Source organism: Gracilinanus agilis, chromosome 5 (genome assembly GCF_016433145.1).
Source record: "Gracilinanus agilis isolate LMUSP501 chromosome 5, AgileGrace, whole genome shotgun sequence".
NCBI classification, from domain to species: Eukaryota; Metazoa; Chordata; class Mammalia; order Didelphimorphia; family Didelphidae; genus Gracilinanus; species Gracilinanus agilis.
Genome location: NC_058134.1, coordinates 112504832 through 112525648, shown reverse-complemented (window position 1 = coordinate 112525648; position 20817 = coordinate 112504832). Strand labels below are relative to the sequence as shown.

At 40.0% G+C, this 20817-nt stretch overlaps 1 protein-coding gene across 1 annotated transcript in view; it reads right to left on the bottom strand.

The window, feature by feature from the left end:
* Window positions 1-20457, bottom strand: part of CREB3L2 (cAMP responsive element binding protein 3 like 2) — a 165859-nt gene extending 145402 nt beyond the window's left edge. Inside the window, exon 1 of the mRNA XM_044678496.1 lies at window positions 19960-20457. Within this exon, the coding sequence (XP_044534431.1) occupies window positions 19960-20061 (102 nt within the window). The 5' untranslated portion in view covers window positions 20062-20457. The remainder of the gene's footprint in view (window positions 1-19959) is intronic.
* Window positions 20458-20817: the final 360 nt, after the last annotated feature.

The window sequence follows — 20817 nt, the reverse complement described above, 5'->3', positions numbered from 1 at the left end:
GGAGGTGGGCACTCACAAGTCATTCTTGATTTTCTTCTTTTTCAAAATCCTGTTTGAAACTCACCTTCCTCCAAGACCCTTTCCCAGATTAATCTCAACCAATTCTGGTCACACCATTCACTCTAGCACCACCCCAGTAAGTCTGCATGTGTTTATTCTATCTGTGTGTAACATTTCTTTTATGTAATTGCTCCCAGTTGATTTAAGAGTTCTTGGAAAACAAGATGGTGCCAGCCAGAGGGTGTGTGTGTTTGTATGTGTGATTGCTCTACTGTACCTGAGACAGTGCTCTGGATTTATCAGGTGCTCATTATTATTACTGACTCTGTTGCATCCCATTCCCCACCCCTACCCTTTTTTTTTTTTTTTTAACCCTTGTACTTCAGTGTATTGTCTCATAGGTGGAAGATTGGTAAGGGTGGGCAATGGGGGTCAAGTGACTTGCCCAGGGTCACACAGCTGGGAAGTGGCTGAGGCCGGGTTTGAACCTAGGACCTCCTGTCTCTAGGCCTGACTCTCACTCCACTGAGCTACCCAGCTGCCCCCTACCCCTACCCTTCTTGAAGGATCACATGGACATCTTAGAAATAGTTTGGAAACTAGTACAGCACCCCTAGCCCTTGCACTGGCAGACAATGGAACAGAGAGTAGAAGTGGTGAAAATAAGTACATAAACATTATTTAGGGAGATTTTTTTTCTAAAAGCATATTGGATTGCTCATCAGGAAGAGGTGGGGAAATGCCTACAAGGTTTTCTTTTCCATTGACAAATGCTAAAAAACAGTCTTATCCGTGCAGGGATCCTTAGCCATCTACCCAAGGAAAAAAGTCTTAAAATTTTGAAAATGCTCTGGAAATAATGTAGATAGGCAGAAAAAAGGGGGATAATGAAATCTTTCAATAGCCACATCTACACTCCTTGAAGCTCTACTCCTGCATTGGTTTATAACCCAACCCTGCCTCCTTCCAAACAACAGTACCTTCTTAGAACCAGAATATCCCATATCTATGAAGAGGAAGGGGCTTTCACTGGATAACTGAGTCTGTTCTACACCTCTATGAGCCGCAATTCTTTTATCTGTAAAATTAAATTAGAGTAAGGGTTCTCAACCATTTTTGTGCCCAGGACCCTCTTTTGGCAATCTGGTAAAGTCTATGGATCACTTCATAGAATGTTTTTAAATGCATAAAATGTACATGGGATTACAAAGGAAACCAATTATATTGAAATTGAAGTTCATGGTCCCCAGGCTAAGAACCCCTGGACTACATGATTTCTACAGGCCCTTTCAGCTTTGACATTTTTTGATTTTCATTGTAGCCCTCTGTTAAGAACAGTAGGAATTAGTATGAATTTCAGCTCAACTACTTATTATTAACCAGCTATAAAATAACACTATGGCAGTGTCAATTGAAAAAACAAAGAACCACTAAGTACTCAGCAAGACCAAATCTTTAATCAGGACAAGAGACAGTGCTCAATATTTGCCCACCACACAGAGTCCACACTTAATAGCACACAGAGCCAAAGCTCTGGCACTCTGGTCCCAGTGTCTCTGGGAAAATCCACCACCAAAGATGATTTTTGAAAGAAAAATAGAACATAGGGGTCTTATATACCTTTGGGGGAATTAAATAAAAAATAAATTAAAAATTAAACATACACTGACAGGTTGCAAGCAAGCTTGGGAAAGAGGCTGTAGCCAGACACTGGTCTTCCTGGGAATTATATTATCATATTCAGTTATTTAAAAGTTGATTCGTGTGTGCTCTCGCTCTCTCTCTCTCTCTCTCTCTCTCTCTCTCTCTCTCTCTCTCTCTCTCTCTCATCTAGGCTAGGGAATGGAATGAAGAGATTAAAAACTGATGACCTAATCCACTTTTGTTTTCTATTTCAGGGCCTGAAGTCCTTAACACCTGACATCTGCCAGTTCCTTTCCCTACCTTATCATAAAGGTTTCAGTTTCTTGGAAACAGATAACAGAAAAAGAGATATTTTAATATAGCCATGTAAATTAGCAAAGGATCACAGGTGGAAAGAAGTTAGGCCAAAGCTAAGAATCAAAGAAACTGAGTACTAGAGAAGTAAAAATGTTAAGAAAACAAATCAACATTGCTAGTGTTTATGCTATCTATAGATTTAATTGCTGTATGACCTGGGTATGAATAAAGAAAAAAATCATCCTTTTTCTCCTACCTCTGCCTATTCAAGACAGTTCTAGCTATATTCATGAATGAATGGGTTGACAACCTCTTCCCCCCTACCCACTTTCTCCTCCCCACCAAAATGGAGGTAAAGAAAGAACCAACAAGTATATTCTGAAGAAGAGCAATGGAGAACTTTAATAGCACTACTGAAAAAAGAAAAAGATTTACCTATCTCTTCATGTTCCACAAGCCAGAACAAAACACATACAGGAATTGGACTGGTTTAACATGGAACTGAGCTAAGGAGGTCATAGGATCATCAGATTAGATTTTGAGATGGAAGGGCTCTTACTGGCCATCTACTCCAACCTCCTCATTTTATAAATAAGGAAATGGAGGCTTGGGTAACTTAAGTGACTTGCCCATGGACACACAGTTTACTAAGGGCTGGATCTGAAATTAGATATTTCTGACTTTAAGTACAGCATTTCATTCACCATGCAACATTGCCTCTCTAGATATAGGGAGGAGGAGGAGGAGGAGTTTCAACTATGATAACCTAAAAAAGACCATAGAATCATAAGATTTAGAACTAGAAGGGACGGGGGCAGCTGGGTGACTCAATGGATATAGAGCCAGGCCTAAAGATGGGAGGTCCTAGGTTCAAATTTGACCTCCGACACTTCCTAGCTATGTGACCCTGGGCAAGTCACTTGACCCCCATTGCCTCCCCTTACCACTCTTTTGCCTTGGAGCCAATACACAATATTGATTCTAAGATGGAAGGTAAGGATTTAAAAAAAAGAAAGAAAGAACTAGTAGGGACCTTGGAGATGATCTAGTCCAAACATCTCAATTTGAGAGATGAGAAAATCAAGATTTAGTGAGATGTGCAGGGTCACACAGGTAATATTCCCTAGACTCCAAAGCAAGCCAGGGATCTTTCATCAGAGGATGGCTTATTTATTGTAGTTAGGCAATAAGAAGTTTGCCCAGAGATCAGTTTCAAAAGAGTAGTCAGGACAGAAGTCAGAGAGTAGGAATTTAAGAAGAGAATACATAAAAAATTAGTGTAAGTCATCTAAAAAAGAGCAGCTAGAAAAAAAGGGATGATACATAGTCAGGAGAGGCAGTGTTGTATTTATAACAATGTTATATTTGAAAAGATTACTTTCATAGATTTAAAAGTTGAATGGAGTCAGTGGGGAGGGAGAGGTTAACAAAACAAGAGAAAGGAAGAGGATAAGTACAGAAATAAGGACTCCCGAATGGAGGGGAAGAGTTTTTGGGAGGAGGGATCTTAGAGTAAGGTTCAATTACCCAACAACCACGATAATTTGCAATTACTATAAGAAGAGAAAGCTGACTATGACATTCCTTCAATTCCACCCCGCTCTCACCCCAGGCATCTAGCCCTCCAAACACTGGAATATCAGGAAGAACCACAGCACACATTCAGAGAAAACATTATAGCCTGGGTGCCTGGAGACCCCCAGAGCCATGTCCACCATTTCCTCTTTGCAAAACTCCCCATCTGGTTGCCACACCCAGTTATGAAGAGGATAGTTATAAGGAGACTGTAAATGTGGGGTGAGGGGTGCAGGAGGAAGGGAATCTAGGTGGGTCAGTGGTTTGAGAGTTTGGTCTAGAGACTGGAGGTCCTGGGTCAAATGAGCTCTCAAGACACTTCCTGTGTGACCCTGGGCAAGTTATTTAACCCCCATTGCCTAGACCTTACTGCTCTTTTGCCTTGGAATCAATACACAGTATTGATTCTAACAGGGAAAGGGAGGGGGGGAGAGGAAGGGAAGGAGAGAGAGAGAGAGAGAGAGAGAGAGAGAGAGAGAGAGAGAGAGAGAGAGAAGGAAAGAGGGAGGAGGGGAGGATGGACATGATCCTCTATGCCCTGAAATATCAATTTGGGAATAAAATTTCAAAATAGGTTTTATAATTGCTATCCGAAAGATTGTCTCAAGAGGCGCAAATTCCACATGGGCCTCTTCTTTGGATGCTATATTGTGGGTGGAGTGGACCCTGTGTTCTTGGAGGCTATGGTAGCAGAGAAAAAGCTATGGAAGTTTCTCCCCAGCTAAGAAAGTTTTGAACGTATGACTATGGTATGACGAGATCTGTCTTTTGAAGACAAACTTAGTTATGGAGAAAGTACCCACATCAGAAAAATCAGAGATCCTTGAAATATGGAAGTAAAGAACAATTAGTCTTGCTCTGTTCCAAATTCACAGATGGCTGGCCTCCTTAACTGTAGCCAGCTGTGTCCAAATTGTACGTCCTTGATCTCAAGAGGAACTGCCAAGAGAATAAGGACAAATTCATGCAAATACAGGTGTTGAAATGGAAAAACAATTTTTAAAAGGATGTTTTATTGGCAATGGATGAGACATGGCATATACATGTACAAATAAGAGCAAATGCGAATTGAATGTGATAGCCAAGAAAATTGCCTTCATTATATATTCGGAAGCAAGATGTTGGACCTTCTCCCTTTTTTTCCCCTCCATCTCAAAGCTTCTTTACTAAGCCATTACTAAGTGAGGAATCAGGAAATATTTAAAGATTTTGCATTATATTTTATCAAATGAGACTTGAAACTAAAAATCTAGCTGGGGTTCAGAAATCAGTTTGGGGAGGGAAAACAGGTAGATACTTCCTTAATTTTAAAAATACAAATAACTAAGATATTATCAACTCAGCACAACTCTCTTCACCCCCACTCTTCTTCCATGACACCCCGATATTGTTGCACCCATAAAATCTGGGGCTATAATAAAGCAGGCATGGCTAGTAATTGCATTCAATCCTCCTCCTAGCCCACAAGTGAGAAACATATGCTTCATTTGAAGAAGAAATGTGAAAATCCAGGCCTTCTACAAGTAGCCTCCAACTCCTGAATTAGAGAGGTTCCAAAAGTTCATTTATCTACCAGTTGCTGAGGTCAAAACACAATTCCCCACAGAAACACTGGTATAAATAGCTCTTAGGTTCCCAAGCTAGCCCACCAAAGCCTTGGATAATTTATAAGGTAACAGTCAGAACAGAAACTGGAAGGCCTAGATTCAAGTGTAGGTTCTGCCATTGAATAGATATGTCCCTTTTGGCAAGCCACCTAGCCTCCTGGAGTCTCAGTCTCCTCATTTGCAAAATGGAAGTACTAGTGGATCTTGAGTTTTAAGTCTATTTCTCCTTCCTTGTCCTGCAGTATTAGCAGCAAGAAGCAATCACTGTGTTAGAGGGCAGTGATGTAGGTGTAGACAGAGGACAGTAGTAGTCTAGATGCAAGAGAAATCTGTAAGTCAGATAGATGCTTGCATCTAACAGCCTGAAAAATGGAAAGAGCACAAGACTTGGAATTGAAGGATTTGGACTTGGATTTTGCCACACGGCTTAGGGTAAATCAGTTTATCTTCTCTGAGGCTCAGTTTTCTCCTTTGTAAAAATATCCCTTAAGCATCTTTCCTTTTTTTTTTTTTTTTTTTTTTTGTTGAGAAGAGCTTTTTAAACTGTAGAGTGCAATGCTACATGACTAGAGCAAAGTAAGTTAGTGTGTACAGTGCTAGGGGAGACAAGAGCTCGAATCCTGATGGGGACATTTACTTGCTATGTGGCCTTGGGTAAGTTATTTAAAACCTCTCCCAGCCTTAATTTCTTTAACTGTCAAATGGGCTATAAAGGCAGTACTTACATTACAAGGGTCGTTTTTGAGGATTAAGTGAGATAATATACACAAAGCATTTTACAAAGTTTAAAATTATGTATTTATAAATACTAATGATGGTGATAATGCTAAATGAGATCCATTATCTCTATATACTATAAGGGTAAATTTTCTTTCAGACTTATATGTATGTATATATGTGTATGTGTGTGTGTTTTCTACTCAACTTTCTTCATGACTATAATCTTCCTTAAAAGTTCTACTGATGTCTTTGTTTTTTTACACTCGTCATTTTTCAATAATGACCCTCACAACACATCCTAAGCCCTCTTGTATAACAACAACAAAAAAATAGTCTAGCAAAACTGACCAATGAAATCCTCACATCTGACAATGAATATAATCTTCTGGATCCATAGGGCCTCATCTCTCAAAGACCTCCTTCTTCTTGCTTTGAAAGCAAATCCTTCAGATGAGAACTGAACCAGTTCCCTTTTCCTGCTTCCCTAGAGCAATGATTCACTTGTGATTGAGGCTATCTTAGGTATTAAGTTGAACAAACCACCACTCACTGCCCCAGTGGGAGGAAGCAGAAGGAACAGGATGGAAAAGGCCAAAGACTTGACTTCCTGTGTTTATTTCAATTTCCTCTGGTGCACCTGAAGGGAACAACTAATGATAAATAGTCACCACTACACATAACTCCCCCATCCCTGCTCCACCCCCAAATCATTGTTTTATCAAAAATATATCTCAAAAAATAGTCACAGAGTCAAAGACTCTTCCAGTTGGAAATTAATTCAGAGGATGCCCACTCCCACCCCTTACCAGAACAAGGTTCCCCTCTACAATATGCCCAACAAGAGGTCAATCATCCAGTCTCTGCTTAAAGACCTCCAGAGAGAGGAATTCAACCATCCCCTCTGTACCTTTGAATAGTTCTAATTACTGGAATGTTTTCCTTAAATCAATAATAAATCTGCTTCTTTGCAACTTCTATCCTCTCAGTTGGAATACACTAAAATATGTTAAAGCTATCCCCCCACCCCCCACCCTAAGTTTTCTCTTCTCCAGGCTAATCATTCTCACTTCCTTCAATCTCTCTTGTAGCATGTTCTCTCCAGCCTGCCATCTTGGTCACCCTCTTCTGGACATGATCTGGCTTGCATCTCTCTATGACTTCTTAAAAATTTGGTACCCAGAAATGAACACAGTAGTCCAGATGTAATAAGGGCAGAGCACTGCATTCCAGCTCTATCGCCTGTCTTCGTTGTTCTAGGTACCATGCTTCTTTTTAATGCAGTCTAGCATCTTAACATTAAATTGGCTACCATATATCCCTGACTCAAAAGAAGCTGACAATCTTCAATAAATCCCACCCCCAGACCTTTTACAAATAAACTATTCTCTAGCCACACCTCCTCCATCCTGTGCTAGTAAAATTGGTTTGGGAAAATCCAAGTGTGGAAATCTACACTTACCTTGATGAGATTTCTTCTTAACTGCTTTGGCCCATTGTTTTAGCCCAAGTTTTAGCCCAAGAGGCCCTATCAATGGATTTCTTTGTTGGTTTTTTTTTCACTCTTGCCTTCTGTCTTAATATCAATTCTAAGACAGAAGAACTGTAAGGTGAGGTAATCCAGGGCTAAGTGATTTGCCCAGGGCCACACACCTAGGAAATTTCTAAGGCCATATTTGAACCCAGGTCCTCCTGGCATCAGGCCTGGTGCTCTATCTATCCACTGTACTACCTAACTGCCCCTCCCTCATGGATTTCTAAAGTATTCTACCAGAGATTTCTTTCTGTATACTCTGCATGGCTCTGTGTATCTGTCTATGTGTATACATAACCATGTCGAGCAAGTTGAGGGGAATGTTTTCCTCCATGATTATCTCAAGTTCTCAAGCCTAGAAGCCCTTATATAACAGAAATTGAAAAGGTCCAAGATTCTTCCAACTAAATGAAGGGATGAAAGAATGAAATGCTAAAATCTTAGCATAAACTACTAAGAGGAAGTAGGGGTTAGCCTACTTAAGCACACATTTTAGCACCAGGACTGGATCTCCAACAAAAATTTAACCCCGATTAAAATACTTGCTATAAATTCATGTAATAGAATGCTAAACCTGAGATCTGAAAAGACCTGGACTCAAGTGCCATTTGCTGGAATGACCATGATTAAATCTCTTAACTGTCTGGTACCTAAATTACCTATGGTGGTATAACCCAGGTAGAATACCACCTATTTCACAGGGTTGTCGTAAAGCTCAAGTGTAATACTTACTTTTAAAGTACTACTAAAAATGTCAATTGTTGTTGTTTGAGGCAGCTAAGTGACCCAGTGGATAGAGCACCAAGCTTGGAACTAGCAAGATTGAACTTCTTGAGTTCACATCTGGCCTCAGATACCTATTACTGTGTGACCCTGTGCAAGTCATTTAGCCCAGTTGGCCTCAGTTTCCTCATCTGTAAAATGAGATGGAGAAGGAAATGGCAAACCATTTCAGTGTCTTTGCCAAGAAAACCCCAAACTGGATCATAAAGAGTTGGACAGAACTGAAACAAACTCAACAACAAAAGTCAGTTTAGATGACTACTATTATTACAATAAACTTTTAGATACTTCCAGGATGCTGGACATTACACATGAGGCAAGCTAGCCCATCTTCATTGAACCCATGGTCTCACTGAGACAAGAGCCATTACATACTTTTACACACACACACACACACACACATATAAACACTCAGGCTAACTAGTGCCTACCTACTACTATTCCTGACTAGGTAAGCTAATACACAAGCTTGCAGAGCCTGGAAGACCACAGAAGGTAAGACATATTTGTGAACAATAGGTTGAGAAAAGGGTAGAAGATCATGGCTAAAATCCAAACATGAATTTAATAGTGAGATGACAATTTAATTTTTTCCAGGCTTTCTCAAAAGCACTCTTCCCCATCAACTAAGTTATAAATATATGGTTCTCAGCCAAAAGGAATTCCCCTTATAAAGCTATTCAGACATTTCCAAGACAGAGAAATATGAAAAGACCAGGATTTTCCACACAAATTACTGGAAGCTGAAGTGGTAGTTGTCCCCCCACCCCCACCCCAGTCTCCATTCATGTGCCAAGAACTTTAAAGAGATTTCTTTCTGATGCTATTAAAAAAAAAAAAAGGCTTCCCACTGCAGTGTCTGCCTTTTTTAGTTCCTTGTTTTGTCTGGATTTTAAAAGATTTAGTAGGTTAGGGAACAGAGGCTACAAAATCCCAAAACTATATCTGACAGTTGAGCTGAACAAACCAAATACACAACTATGTGGTGGTATAAAGAATGCTCCAGAACTTTGGGGTTTAAAAAAAAATAGTCTAAAAAGTCTCGATGTCAATCTGGAAATAAAATGTGTCTCAGGGACCTGTCCTTGATCCTATTTTCATTTGATTTGAACAAAGGCATAGATAAGTATCTTTGCCAGACTTGCAGATGACAGTAAATTAGGAAGGATTGCTAATCTACTACAACACAGAATCAGCATCCAAAAAAATCTAGATAGACTAGAACAATGGAGACCCCTGTAATAACAAGACAATGATGAACAGGTATTAAGTGTTAAGCTTCAGGTTTGAAAAATTAATTCTACCCCTACCTTAGCTTTCAGTTCTTTGCCACTACCAGAAGAGCTAGAAATTAAGGGGATACCAATCAATGAGAAATAGCTAACCAAACTATGGTATACAGATGTAATAGAATAATTTTGTGTTATAAGAAATGAAAGGGGAGGTATCAGATAGAAAGCTCAGTGGATAGAGAGCCAGGCCAAAAATGGGAGTTCTTGGGTTCAAATCTAGCCTCAAAACCCTTCTAGCTGTATGACCCTGGGCAAGTCACATAACTCCAGTTGCCTAGCCCTTACCACTCTTTTACCTTCAAATTCATATTTAGCATTTATTCTAAAACAGAATATAAGAGGTTAAAAAAATTAAAAAGTGAAGGGGAAGGTCTCAGAGAACATTTGGAAGACTTATATAAGCTGATGTAAAGTGAGCACAATCAGGACAGCAATTTTCCTAATAATGACATTGACAAGACAAACAACTTTGAAAGATATCAGAGGGGGCAGCTGAATAGCTCAGTGGATTGAGAGTCAGGCCTAGAGACAGGAGGTCCTAGGTTCAAATCCAGCCTCAGACACTTCCCAGCTGTGTGACCCTGGGCAAGTCACTTAATCCCCATTGCCTAGCCCTCATCACTCTTCTGCCTTGGAGCCAATACACAGCATTGACTCCAAGATGGAAAGTAAGGGTTTAAAAAAAGAAAAAAAGAAAAAGAAAGAAAGATATCAGAACTCTGATTAATGTAATGACCAACCAAAATTCCAAAGAATTCATGATGAAACATGCCACCTACCTCCTGATTGAGAGGTGATCAAATGAAAAATATAGATTGAGACATGCCTTTTTTGGACATGGTCAACACCAGAATTTGTTTGATTTTACCATGTATGTTTGTTATTAGGAGACCATCCCCTTCACTTTTTTTCCCATTTTTTCAGGGGGAGGAAAGGGAGATGGAGATGTGGAGAAAAAAATCAAATTTTTTAATTAAAACAATGCAATTAAAAAACTTAACTGCATAAATATGAGGATAGGAGGCAAACCTTTAGTTTGTAGAAAGGAGGATGGATAAATATTTTAGTGAATTGAAAAATTGATATGTCTTTATGACATATGTTTCTAAAAAATCAATACAAACAGAGGCTACACTAACATAAACAGTGTATCTAAATGGAGACAAGAAACTTATTTAGCTTACACAGAAACAAGGGACAGAAATTCCAAGACAGATGTTAGTTTAACATAAGGAAAAATTTCCTAACTATTAAAACTTTCCAAAAAATGAAATGACCTGATCAAAAGATTCAATATCACATCTTTTAAGCAAAGACTCAATGACTATTTGTCTGGAATGTTAGTGGGAGCTGTTTAGGCATGGGCAAGAGTATGCATGGCCTCTTAGACCCCTTCCAACTATGTGATTTAATATGATAGTTTTAGGGGCCAATTTCTTTCAGATGAGGCAAAACAAAAAACAAAAATAAAACTATCCATTTTAAAGTCACAGTCTGTACTTACGACCAAGGAAAGAAGGTAAGAAAGTTATGACTAGCTTAGATTGAGCTGTTCTAAATCTTGGGAAAAGAATTCAAGAGTTGCCTCCCACTACTAGTGAGTCAGGAGCATCTTTATATACAAAAGACAGTATGTTAGAGAGTCTGGAAAAACAAAATTACCAAAGAGATTTTACATATACCAGATAACTCAAAGGTTTGGTTCACCTGGTATGAGGAAATACAAATCCTGTGGGCACATATATTGAATGATTCCAGAAGTTATGAAAAGTACCAGCAAAACTAAGCAGGCTTCTTTTAGTAAAAGGATAGAGCCTCTGCTAAGGGAAGATGGGACAATGATAGCTTTGCCAAGCAGGGAAACCAGTAAAAACCCTTAACTGAGACACCCTGATGCTTCAGGAATACCAAAGCACTAAACCAGAAGCTAGCTAGCACTCGCTCTCTCTCTCTCACTCTCTCATTCTCACGATCTCTCCTTCTTTCCTTCCCTCTGTGTGTGTGTGTGTGTGTGTGTGTGTGTGTCTGTGTGTCTGTGTGTACATGTTTATATAACAGACTCAGAATGAGTCACAATCCCTGAGATAAATTTCTTACAAAAATAAAAATGGCTTAAAAGTTCTTCAGTTTTTATTAGCCATATGAATAAGTCTGACAAATTCAAAGTCTGCTAAGCTTGGGAAAGTGGGATAAGAGATGTCTTTGCTTCAAGACCTACTATGGAAGGCCTTCTTATTGAATTGTAGGGATCCCCAGGTTTAAAATTCATCTGCATGAGGATAATAATTGTAGTCTCAAAAAAGAATAAGTTCTTCAAAGGCCTAAGAGTTGAATAAGGAAAGAAGAGCCAGGACTGAGAAGCCGAACTACATTTAGAAGGTAAGAGGAGAAAGAGGAACCGGGGAAGTAACATTAACAGTGAAAATTCAGAGGCCAAGAAAGGAAAGAGAAATAAAAAGAAAGGGTGATCGACAAGGTCAAAAGCTTTCAGGAGGTTAAAAAATGATCAGTAAAGACCTTTTATACTTGATTATTAGGGGATCCCTTATGACCTTTGATAGGGCAGTTTCATGAGAAGTGGGGCTCAAAGGCAAACCTGCTGGGGGTTAATGAATGAGAGAATGAGTGATAAGGAAATGGAGACAAAAGGTGTAGACTTTGTTTCTAGAAGTTCGATAATGAAAAGAAGATAAATGGAACACTGAACGCTGATTTGAAGAAACAGCCTGGTCAAGCGAAAGGGGTTTTATTTTGTTTTGTTCTCAAGATAGAAGGGTCCTATATACTTGCTTAATTCAGGGAGATTGAAGCAATGGAGGGGGGGAAACTAAAGATACAGAGTTTGGGAAGATACTACCTATAATGACAGATCTGTAAAGGGTACAAGGTCTCAGATTATACCAGGGAGAGATTCTGAGCTGGATATAAGGGTGGATGAGGAAGCAGGCACTGAATAACTTCTGCTTTTTCAGTTATGCAAGAGGCGAAGTCACCTGCCAGGTGTGAAGGAGAAAAGTCAAGATGAATGTTTCTGTGCCTGATCAAACCCAAATGAGAAAGACGTGATTGTACTTAATTTTCCTAATTTTTTTAAACTCTTCCCTTCCACCTTAGAATCAATACTATGTATTGGTTCTAAGGCAGAAGAATGATAAGGGTTAGGCAATGGGGGTTAAGTGATTTGCCCAGGTCACACAGCTAGGAAGTATCTGAAGCCAAATTTGAACCTAGTAGCTCTTGTCTCCAAGTCTGACTCTGTCCACTAAGAGCTACCTATCTGCTCCTTCCCAAACATACTTCAAACTAACCATATCCATCTATGAGATTTGCATAGCTATCCACACAATTTAAATAACTATCCACAAGAGACCACATTTAAAAAAATTATGAAAGACTGCTTAGATCAGGAGTTCTTAAACTAGGATCCATTAACTTTTTTCCCTAATATTTGAGAACTATATTGTAATATAACTTCCAAGTTTATATATTTCATCTTATATTTAAAACACACTAAGAAGGGATTATCAGACAACAAATGGCATCCATGACCCCCTAAAAGGTGAAGAAACCAAGCTCTACACTTCAAGAACTAACTGAGATCTAAACCTTTCTAGGAAGCCTTTCCAAATCCCCCTTATTGCTCAGGCCTCCCCCATATGGATTTCTTCCATCTGATCCTGTCTCTGTCTTAATAGTACATACTTGTTTGCCTGTCTTCTTCTCTATTAGACTGTGAACTCCCAAGCACAGGGACTATTTGATTGTTGTTTTGCCTTTCTTAGTACCCCTAAGGCTTGGTTTTGCCAGCACAAAGCACTTGCTTAGTAAATGCTTACTGATCGAATGAGTTGCATTCCTTCCAATAGCACTCACAATTGGTAGATCTTTGTAATCATTTCAAAAAACATTTCTCAAGCACCACAGTGTGTCCTACCCTATTCTAAGTGCCACAGGAATGAAAATAAAATTAGTAAAAGTCATAACTCCTGCTATCAAGGACAAAACTTCTCTCCATCAGTCATCCCAAGAGGAGATAATTCCTCATTTATTTCATGGGCACACAGATACAGGTTGCCTGAGAAGACTGAACTCCCACAAATCTTTTAACACATAGTAGGCAAGAGAGGGTAAAGAGGGGTAGCTAGGTGGCTCTCCTTAGATAGAAAGCCAGATCTAGAGGTGGAAGATCTCAGGTTCAAATCTGGTCTCAGCCACTTCCTAGATGTGGGCAAGTTACTTAGCCCCAATTGTCCAGCCCTTACCACTCTTCTGCCTTGGAACTGGTAAAGATTCTAAGACGTAAGGTAAGGATATTAAAAAAAAAAAACACATAGTAAGCAAGAAGGTATGAAGAAACAGAATCATGTTTGTCTCCTATCCCCCACCAAAAACTGAGGAAGGGACTTTTTTTTTCTTTTGATTCTGACCACAGCTGCTTCATCCACAGAAGAGTTTGTTGTTATTATTTGTCCTTCGTTCTGAATAGGACCAACGACAGTACAAAATGATATCTTGACTTGAATTAGACTTAAATGAGGCAGAGTTGCACAAAGTGACAGCCTCACTCTCTCTTCCAGAAATTCAATGGTAAGACAAAAGTCAGGACAACTGATTTTGGCCCAGGATGCAGCAGATGATTTTGGCATGTCTTCTGTATCTCATCCAGAGCTCCACAATGGCTGCTTCAGCTGCCTTTAGCTCTCTCACCTGCCTTTTCCTCTGGAGAAGTTTTCACATATTTGGGGTAGGCATCGGTTGGTTACCATCAACCTGGTTTAATACTGAGACAATTTTCCTGAGTGGTGGCCATTGTGTATGTACAGCTTCTTAGAGCCACAAAGTGGGTGACAGGTGGACACCACAGGTGGATGAGCAGCCCTGAACAGCCTTGTCAAGCCTTCCCATTGGAGGTCCTGGCTCTCCCTTCACACCCCATAAACCCCTATACAAGAATATAGGTGTTCTAGTAGCAAAACTACCTTCATTTCTCCCCAAAAGAATACACCTGAAAAGTTTTGAGGATGCCATCAGCCACAATAGCCAACACTCTAAGACAGTGATGGGCAAACTTTTTAAAGAGGGGGCCAAAGGAAAGGAAATGCTCATCTGTCAGTCTTTTTCTAAGGCAACTCTTTCAAAGTTTCATTGTAGTGTATCCTACTCATTGTATTCGTCAGATTAGAAATAATGTCTTGTGGCCAGATAGAACATTTCAGGGGGCTGCATCTGGTCTGCGGGCGGTAGTTTGCCCATCACTGCTCTAAGACATCTATCCAAAGGCCTGAAGCCAACTGACCAAGAAAAAGGAAGGCATGTCTGGCCTCATCAACATTTGAAGAAGCACCTGCTATGGAAAAATACTTTCTCTGATAAACGAACATCTGCCTTCCTTGATGCTTTGAGCAGAACAGGTCATTCTTGTCCATTATGGCATGCATTCTTGTGGTCTCGGCTAGCTGCCTTGGGCCTTGCCATTTGATCCAGAAGCAGAAAGCCCAGATATTTTAGTAAACTAGGGCAATGTTTTTAGTGTGTCAGGATATATGAGTGCCTTGTGAAGACCTCACTGGAATGTAGCAGCCGGCCAGGTTTTCCCTATAACACCTCCCCTGCCCCGCTTCCAGATCTGACCTTGGTTTGTTAATAAAATGCCTCCTGCCCCTGGATTCTATTAGCACAACTCGGCATTATTTGATGAGCCTGACAAGTGACAAATTGTGTTTGAGTTTAATAATAATAATAACAGCATTTTCATAGGACTTGAAAGTTTACAAAGCACTTTACATAGGTTAAGCCATTTGATCCTCTCAATAACTTTGTGAGGTAGGTACTCTTATTCATCTTCATTTTACAGATGAGGAAACTGAGTCACTGAGAGACTAAGTGACTTGCCCAGGGTCACAAAGCTAGTCAGGGTCTGAGGCAGTACTAGCACTCAGGTCTTCTTAATAATAAGTCCTGAGCTTAATCTACTGTACTACCTAACTCTTTCATTCAATGAAAAGTCATTCTTGATTTAGCATTCTTATGCTTTCAAATCTCTTTTTATAATGCTACAATCATTTCTACATAGAAATAGACCCACTCTGAACAATCTCTCATAAGAAAGAACATCAAGCAAAATTATGTATGCTACATATGCATGTACAATTATGTACATTGCATCCACTGCTCTACTAAGAGGGAAGTGGGCCTTATTACCCATTCTCTTGGAATAAGTTGTTCGCTTCAATTAGTCTGAGTTTCGCTGTTATTTTTTTATACTGTTTTTATTAAACTGTGGTGGTCTTTGAAGTACTTTAACACTTTGGATGAGCTAAAATTTTCTGATGAGAACGAATATCATCAGATGCCATTCCCAGCTGTATAACCCTGGGCAAGTCACCTAACCCCAATTGCCTGGTCCATAACTATAATTTTGGGAGGAAGGTAATCAAGTTATTTTATGGAAACTCAGATTCTAGTTCCAGGTCTGCCAGTGAATTGATATACATCTTGAGGAACTCACTTCCCTTCTCTGAGGCTCAGTGTCCTCATCTGTAAAAAGGAGATGATAAGACTAGCACTGACATGCTATTTCAAGACAAATAACATGGGCAGATCCAAGTAATTCATGGATGACTAAAAAGTATGTGTATATTAACAGTGTTATTGTAACATCAACATCCACACATGAAGGCTTCCAGGTTTCCTAGTTGGTGATCAAGTCAGTAATTCTTAAGCTATTGGGGAAAATGGCAAATGAAATCCTCCTCTCCATGCTCAATTCTCACCCAACATGGCTGCATCAAGTAAACTGGCTTTCCCTCCCCTTCCCTTACTCAAATCACTCCTCTCCTAAACTTATAACATGAGAAACAGATTCTGAGCCAAAAAAAAATACTAATAATGTATTCCAAACCAATGGGAATCCTACATATCTCAGACAATTTAGCACACAACGTTTAGGGGTGGTATATAAGCAGATCAACAATTAAGACCTCTTTGAATCTATCTATATGTTCACTAACACCTTTTGAAGAAATAGTTCCCACAGAAAAGCAGACTTGGAGTTAGGAAGACCTGGGTTTGAATTCTACCTCCCATTCTAAATAGCTATGTGTCCCTTAACCTCTTAGACTAGCATTGCTGAAGTATTGGTTCACTTGCCAGGTCAGCATGGGGGAGCTGTTCTGGTCCCCCTCTTCCCAGCACCCATGGACATTTTTTTCCATGCCCCACCCCTCTGTCCAGTCACTCAAAGTGAGCACTTCCTCCCTCCGCTCCCTAGGCCTCTCTGGGGCCTCATAGGCAACTTGAAGTTGCAGTTTGGGCACGCAAACTTAAAAATGTTTGCCAATGCTGTCTTAGAGTCTCAATTTCCTCATCTTAAAAATGGGTATAATAATGACTACCCCCAAAAGATTGTAAGAATCAAATGATTTAATGTAAAAAAGGGTTGTAGAAAAACCTCAAGTGCTATAAATGTAAGCTTTAAAAAAAAAACACAAAGTATACAATTTAATATTGGTGTTAAAAAGATACATCTTTGTAGGGACAGTCTCAAGATCATAAAAAAACCACACAATTTCCCAAATGCAATTCAGACCACTCTCTCTTCTTCTGAATCTATTTCACCATTCATCTATGTTATGTGTCTGATTAATGTTTATATATTTATACATATGATATTTATATATTCTATATGATCATATATATTTCCTTTCCCAGATTATAATGTACAGTTGGGTGCACAACTCAAAGAGCTGATACATGTATATGTACTGATATCGATAATTATATATATACATATATATATATACACAGACACACATATATACATATGGACATGTGCTGATTTATAAATATACACAAATGTATATATATATATATATATGATCTATATCGTAGCCAGAGTTTATATACATATGAATATCTATATACACTTGTAAGATATATATATACATACATATACATATTTATACACATCATATTGTTTGTGCATATCATAGCCTGGATAATAGATGTTTTTTATCCACTTGGTTTTTCCTCTGTAGATAAAATCTTTTTCAATTTTTTGAGGTAAAATGGAAAGAATGCTGTATCTGGAGTCAGAAGACCTAAGTTTTTGTTGCTCACTACTAGATGAGAACACTGAAGTCCAGAGAAAAAAGCTTCAATTTCTCATCTGTTAAAAAAATGAGGAGGTTGAATTAGATGGACCTTCAGGTTCTATTCAGCTCTGATTCTATAATCCTATGACTATTTAAGAGGCTCTTCAGTGTTCCAGGGTTTGATGCAATAAGTACAATTTCATCCACAAACAGAAGGAACTGGATATATCTATAGGTAACTTATTTATATCTATAAGTAAATTATTCCATTTGCCCTCTTCACTGAACATTCTCCAAAGCAAGGGCAAACACTTTTGTCAAGCAGGAACAAAATATGAGAGCAAATGAAACACTCATTTTATGTCTGACTTCGATTGGTATTGATTATATTCATACCTTTCATGGTTCTATAGACTTTAACCACACATTCTCCTTGACTATCTGGAAGCCAAGCCAATACCTGAAAGGTCCTAACAATATCTAGAATGGCAACATTAAAAATGGTCTGCTCCTGAGAGTAGCATTTGACTCTAATTATAGACACGGACACTGAAAAGTTTTTATATTTTTAAAAAATCCTTACCTTCCCCATCTTAGAATTAATATTATGTATTGGTTCCAAAGCAGAAGAGTAGTAAGGACTAGGCAAGTCGGTTAACTAACTTGCCCAGACTCACACAGCTAGGAAATGTCTAAAGTCAAATGTGAATTCAGAACCTTCCATCTTTAGGCCTTGCTCTCAATCCACTGGCCACCTACCTGCCGCTACATTTTTACATTCTTAGGATCAGATAATGGCACACTGGTCCCAAAAAGTCTTAGTCCCAAAAGTCTGGGACACCCTCATTTAAGAATTATTCAACAGCCTCTCCTTGATGACTAAAATGGAATTTTAACTGAATACGATTAGAAGGGCTCTGAAGCACCCTATGTGCCCCCAGAAGTTAAGGGGATCAAAATAAAATAATTCAAAGTCAGCAATTCCCTAAATGCTTAAATAATGAATTACCCACCCAAATTCATTCATTCTAAAAAACTGATCCATCATTGTGCAAGAATCAGAATACAAAAGTAAGATAATGCTTACACTCCTGGAGCTTGTTAAACTAGTAGAGAAAATGAGAAGACAGTAGCAAATATAATGTAAATTAAAACAGGATAAAAGCAGAGGGGACCAAAAACAAAGGCAGTTGGAGTGGTCTTCTCAGGACCTGAATATGGTAATAAATTCAGCAGATTATTCTGAACATCTGGCTACCACCCCATCCCAAAGTGACTATAACATGAAAACCCAGAACCATATATTTTTCAAACAAGGCTTTACTCATCCACCACAAACTCTTGTGAGAACTGCTGGGAGGGCCTCATCCTTTTTTCCAAAGAAACTTAAGATAGAGGCAGAGACCCAAGAGAGGTGGAGCCTATGGGGTCATTTTGAAAAAAAAAAAAAAAAGTTTCAAATATCCTGGCACTGATCCTATTAAAAGAACTATGAAGGGGAAGTGGCCCAAGCCTCTTATTTTCTTATTGGTGTTTTATATTTTCCCCTCCCCTTGAATTACAAACTTCTGTATTTACCAGGAAAGAAACAAAGAGATCACAAGTAAAGTGTCCTTCTCTATGTGAACTGTTCAAAGAATCTCATTTCATAAATTTCAAAACAAAATCCATGTCTAGTGACAATCTCTAACAGGGTCTACAAAATCCCCAGTGTAAGGGACCTTAGGGGAAAGCATTTCTGAAATCTCCAGCTGCCTCAGATTTTCCATACTTCTGCTCTGGTCTTCCACTTTGGGTAGGAAGAAGTTTTCTGGGCTGCGGAACCTCAAAGCCCAAAAGTAGAGCAGCCTCGCCCAAAAAACGAGGCAGGCTCTTCGAACACAGAAAATTATATTTTAAAAAAGGGGACGGAAAGGAAGAATAAGAGGAACGGCGGAGTGGTACTACTTTTTCACTTTAGTAAAGCTTTCATTAAGCTATATTTGAACTGTTTCTTTTCCTTTCCTATTCTCCTATTACCAACATTCGTCAAAGTTGCAGTATTATTACTTTTAAAACACTGTTAATGTATCAGACTATCCCTGCCTTTGAGGAGTTTTCCAGAGCAGTAAAGTGAGATTCCAGATGTGAAAATGATTTGAGGAGAAGAGTATCAGCTGTCCAACAAAGGCAAGGTATTATGATTGAGCAGGCCAGTTACCTTTATTTTACTCAAATAAGTAAAATCACACTTCTCCCAGGTTGGTTTTCCCCCCTTGCAATGCACCCTTGCCCAGCTTGTTCCCTAGTCATCCTGCTTCCAGCTGTTCCCTTTAGAGGCATCCTCTTCCTTCCCCCAGCCGTCCCTGCGCTGTCGGCCCCGTGGGCACCCAGGGGCCCCATGGAATCTCTTCATGGGCCCTCGTCTACTTTCTCACCGTGTTGTACATCAGGTTGTCGGAATCCACGGGCTCTGACAGCTCGCTGAGCTTGCGATCCCAGTGCAACAGGTTCTGCTCCCCGCTCTCCAGCACCTCCATGGTGGGACGGGGAGCCTGCTGAGCCGAGGCTGCGGTGAGGAAGGGGAGGGCGGGGGTAAGAGGGGACGGGATCGGGCGTAACTGGAGGAAGACAGGCACGGAGAATACCAGATTCGAGTGTGAGCGTACCTTGCCTCGGGTGGGTGTGGGTGTGGGTGTGAGGGCTTTAACCCTTGAAGAGAAAAAGAACCCTCTCCCCCTGACAGAGGAGAAAGAAGAAAAATGTCCCTCCCGGGGTCACTCGAGAAAGAAAAGTGCCTAGGGAGGGAGACAGGTTGCCTCAACTCACGACGCAGGATGGAAGGACTTAAGGGGGGACGCCCATCCAAAACGCAGTGAGGAGTGGGGTTCTCATCCCAAAAGGATTCCCTTTACGACCCGCAACATCCTCTCCCCTCACCCCCCCTTAACTTTTCCACAGCTGGTCCAAACTCGAAATTGATTCCCTACTCTACTTTGCTCCAGCCCCAAGCCCTGCTGAGGGTTCCCACCCCCTACAAGTAAAAACCAATCGGGTGATCGCTTCGTAGATACAACCCAATCAGTGTTCTACTTCTTCTCCTCGGCCCACCTACATGGGCGGGGGGTGAAGCCGCTCCTCCGCCCCGGCCTAGGAATGTGGGCGGGAATTCCCGGTTTGACGTCACTGAGTAACTCCTCCTCCTGAAAGCCCATCTGAGGGGTGGAGTTTTTCACTGAGGGCCAATGGAATAACCCGATCCAGAGGTAACTGGCAGGGAAGAAAGCCACTGGAGC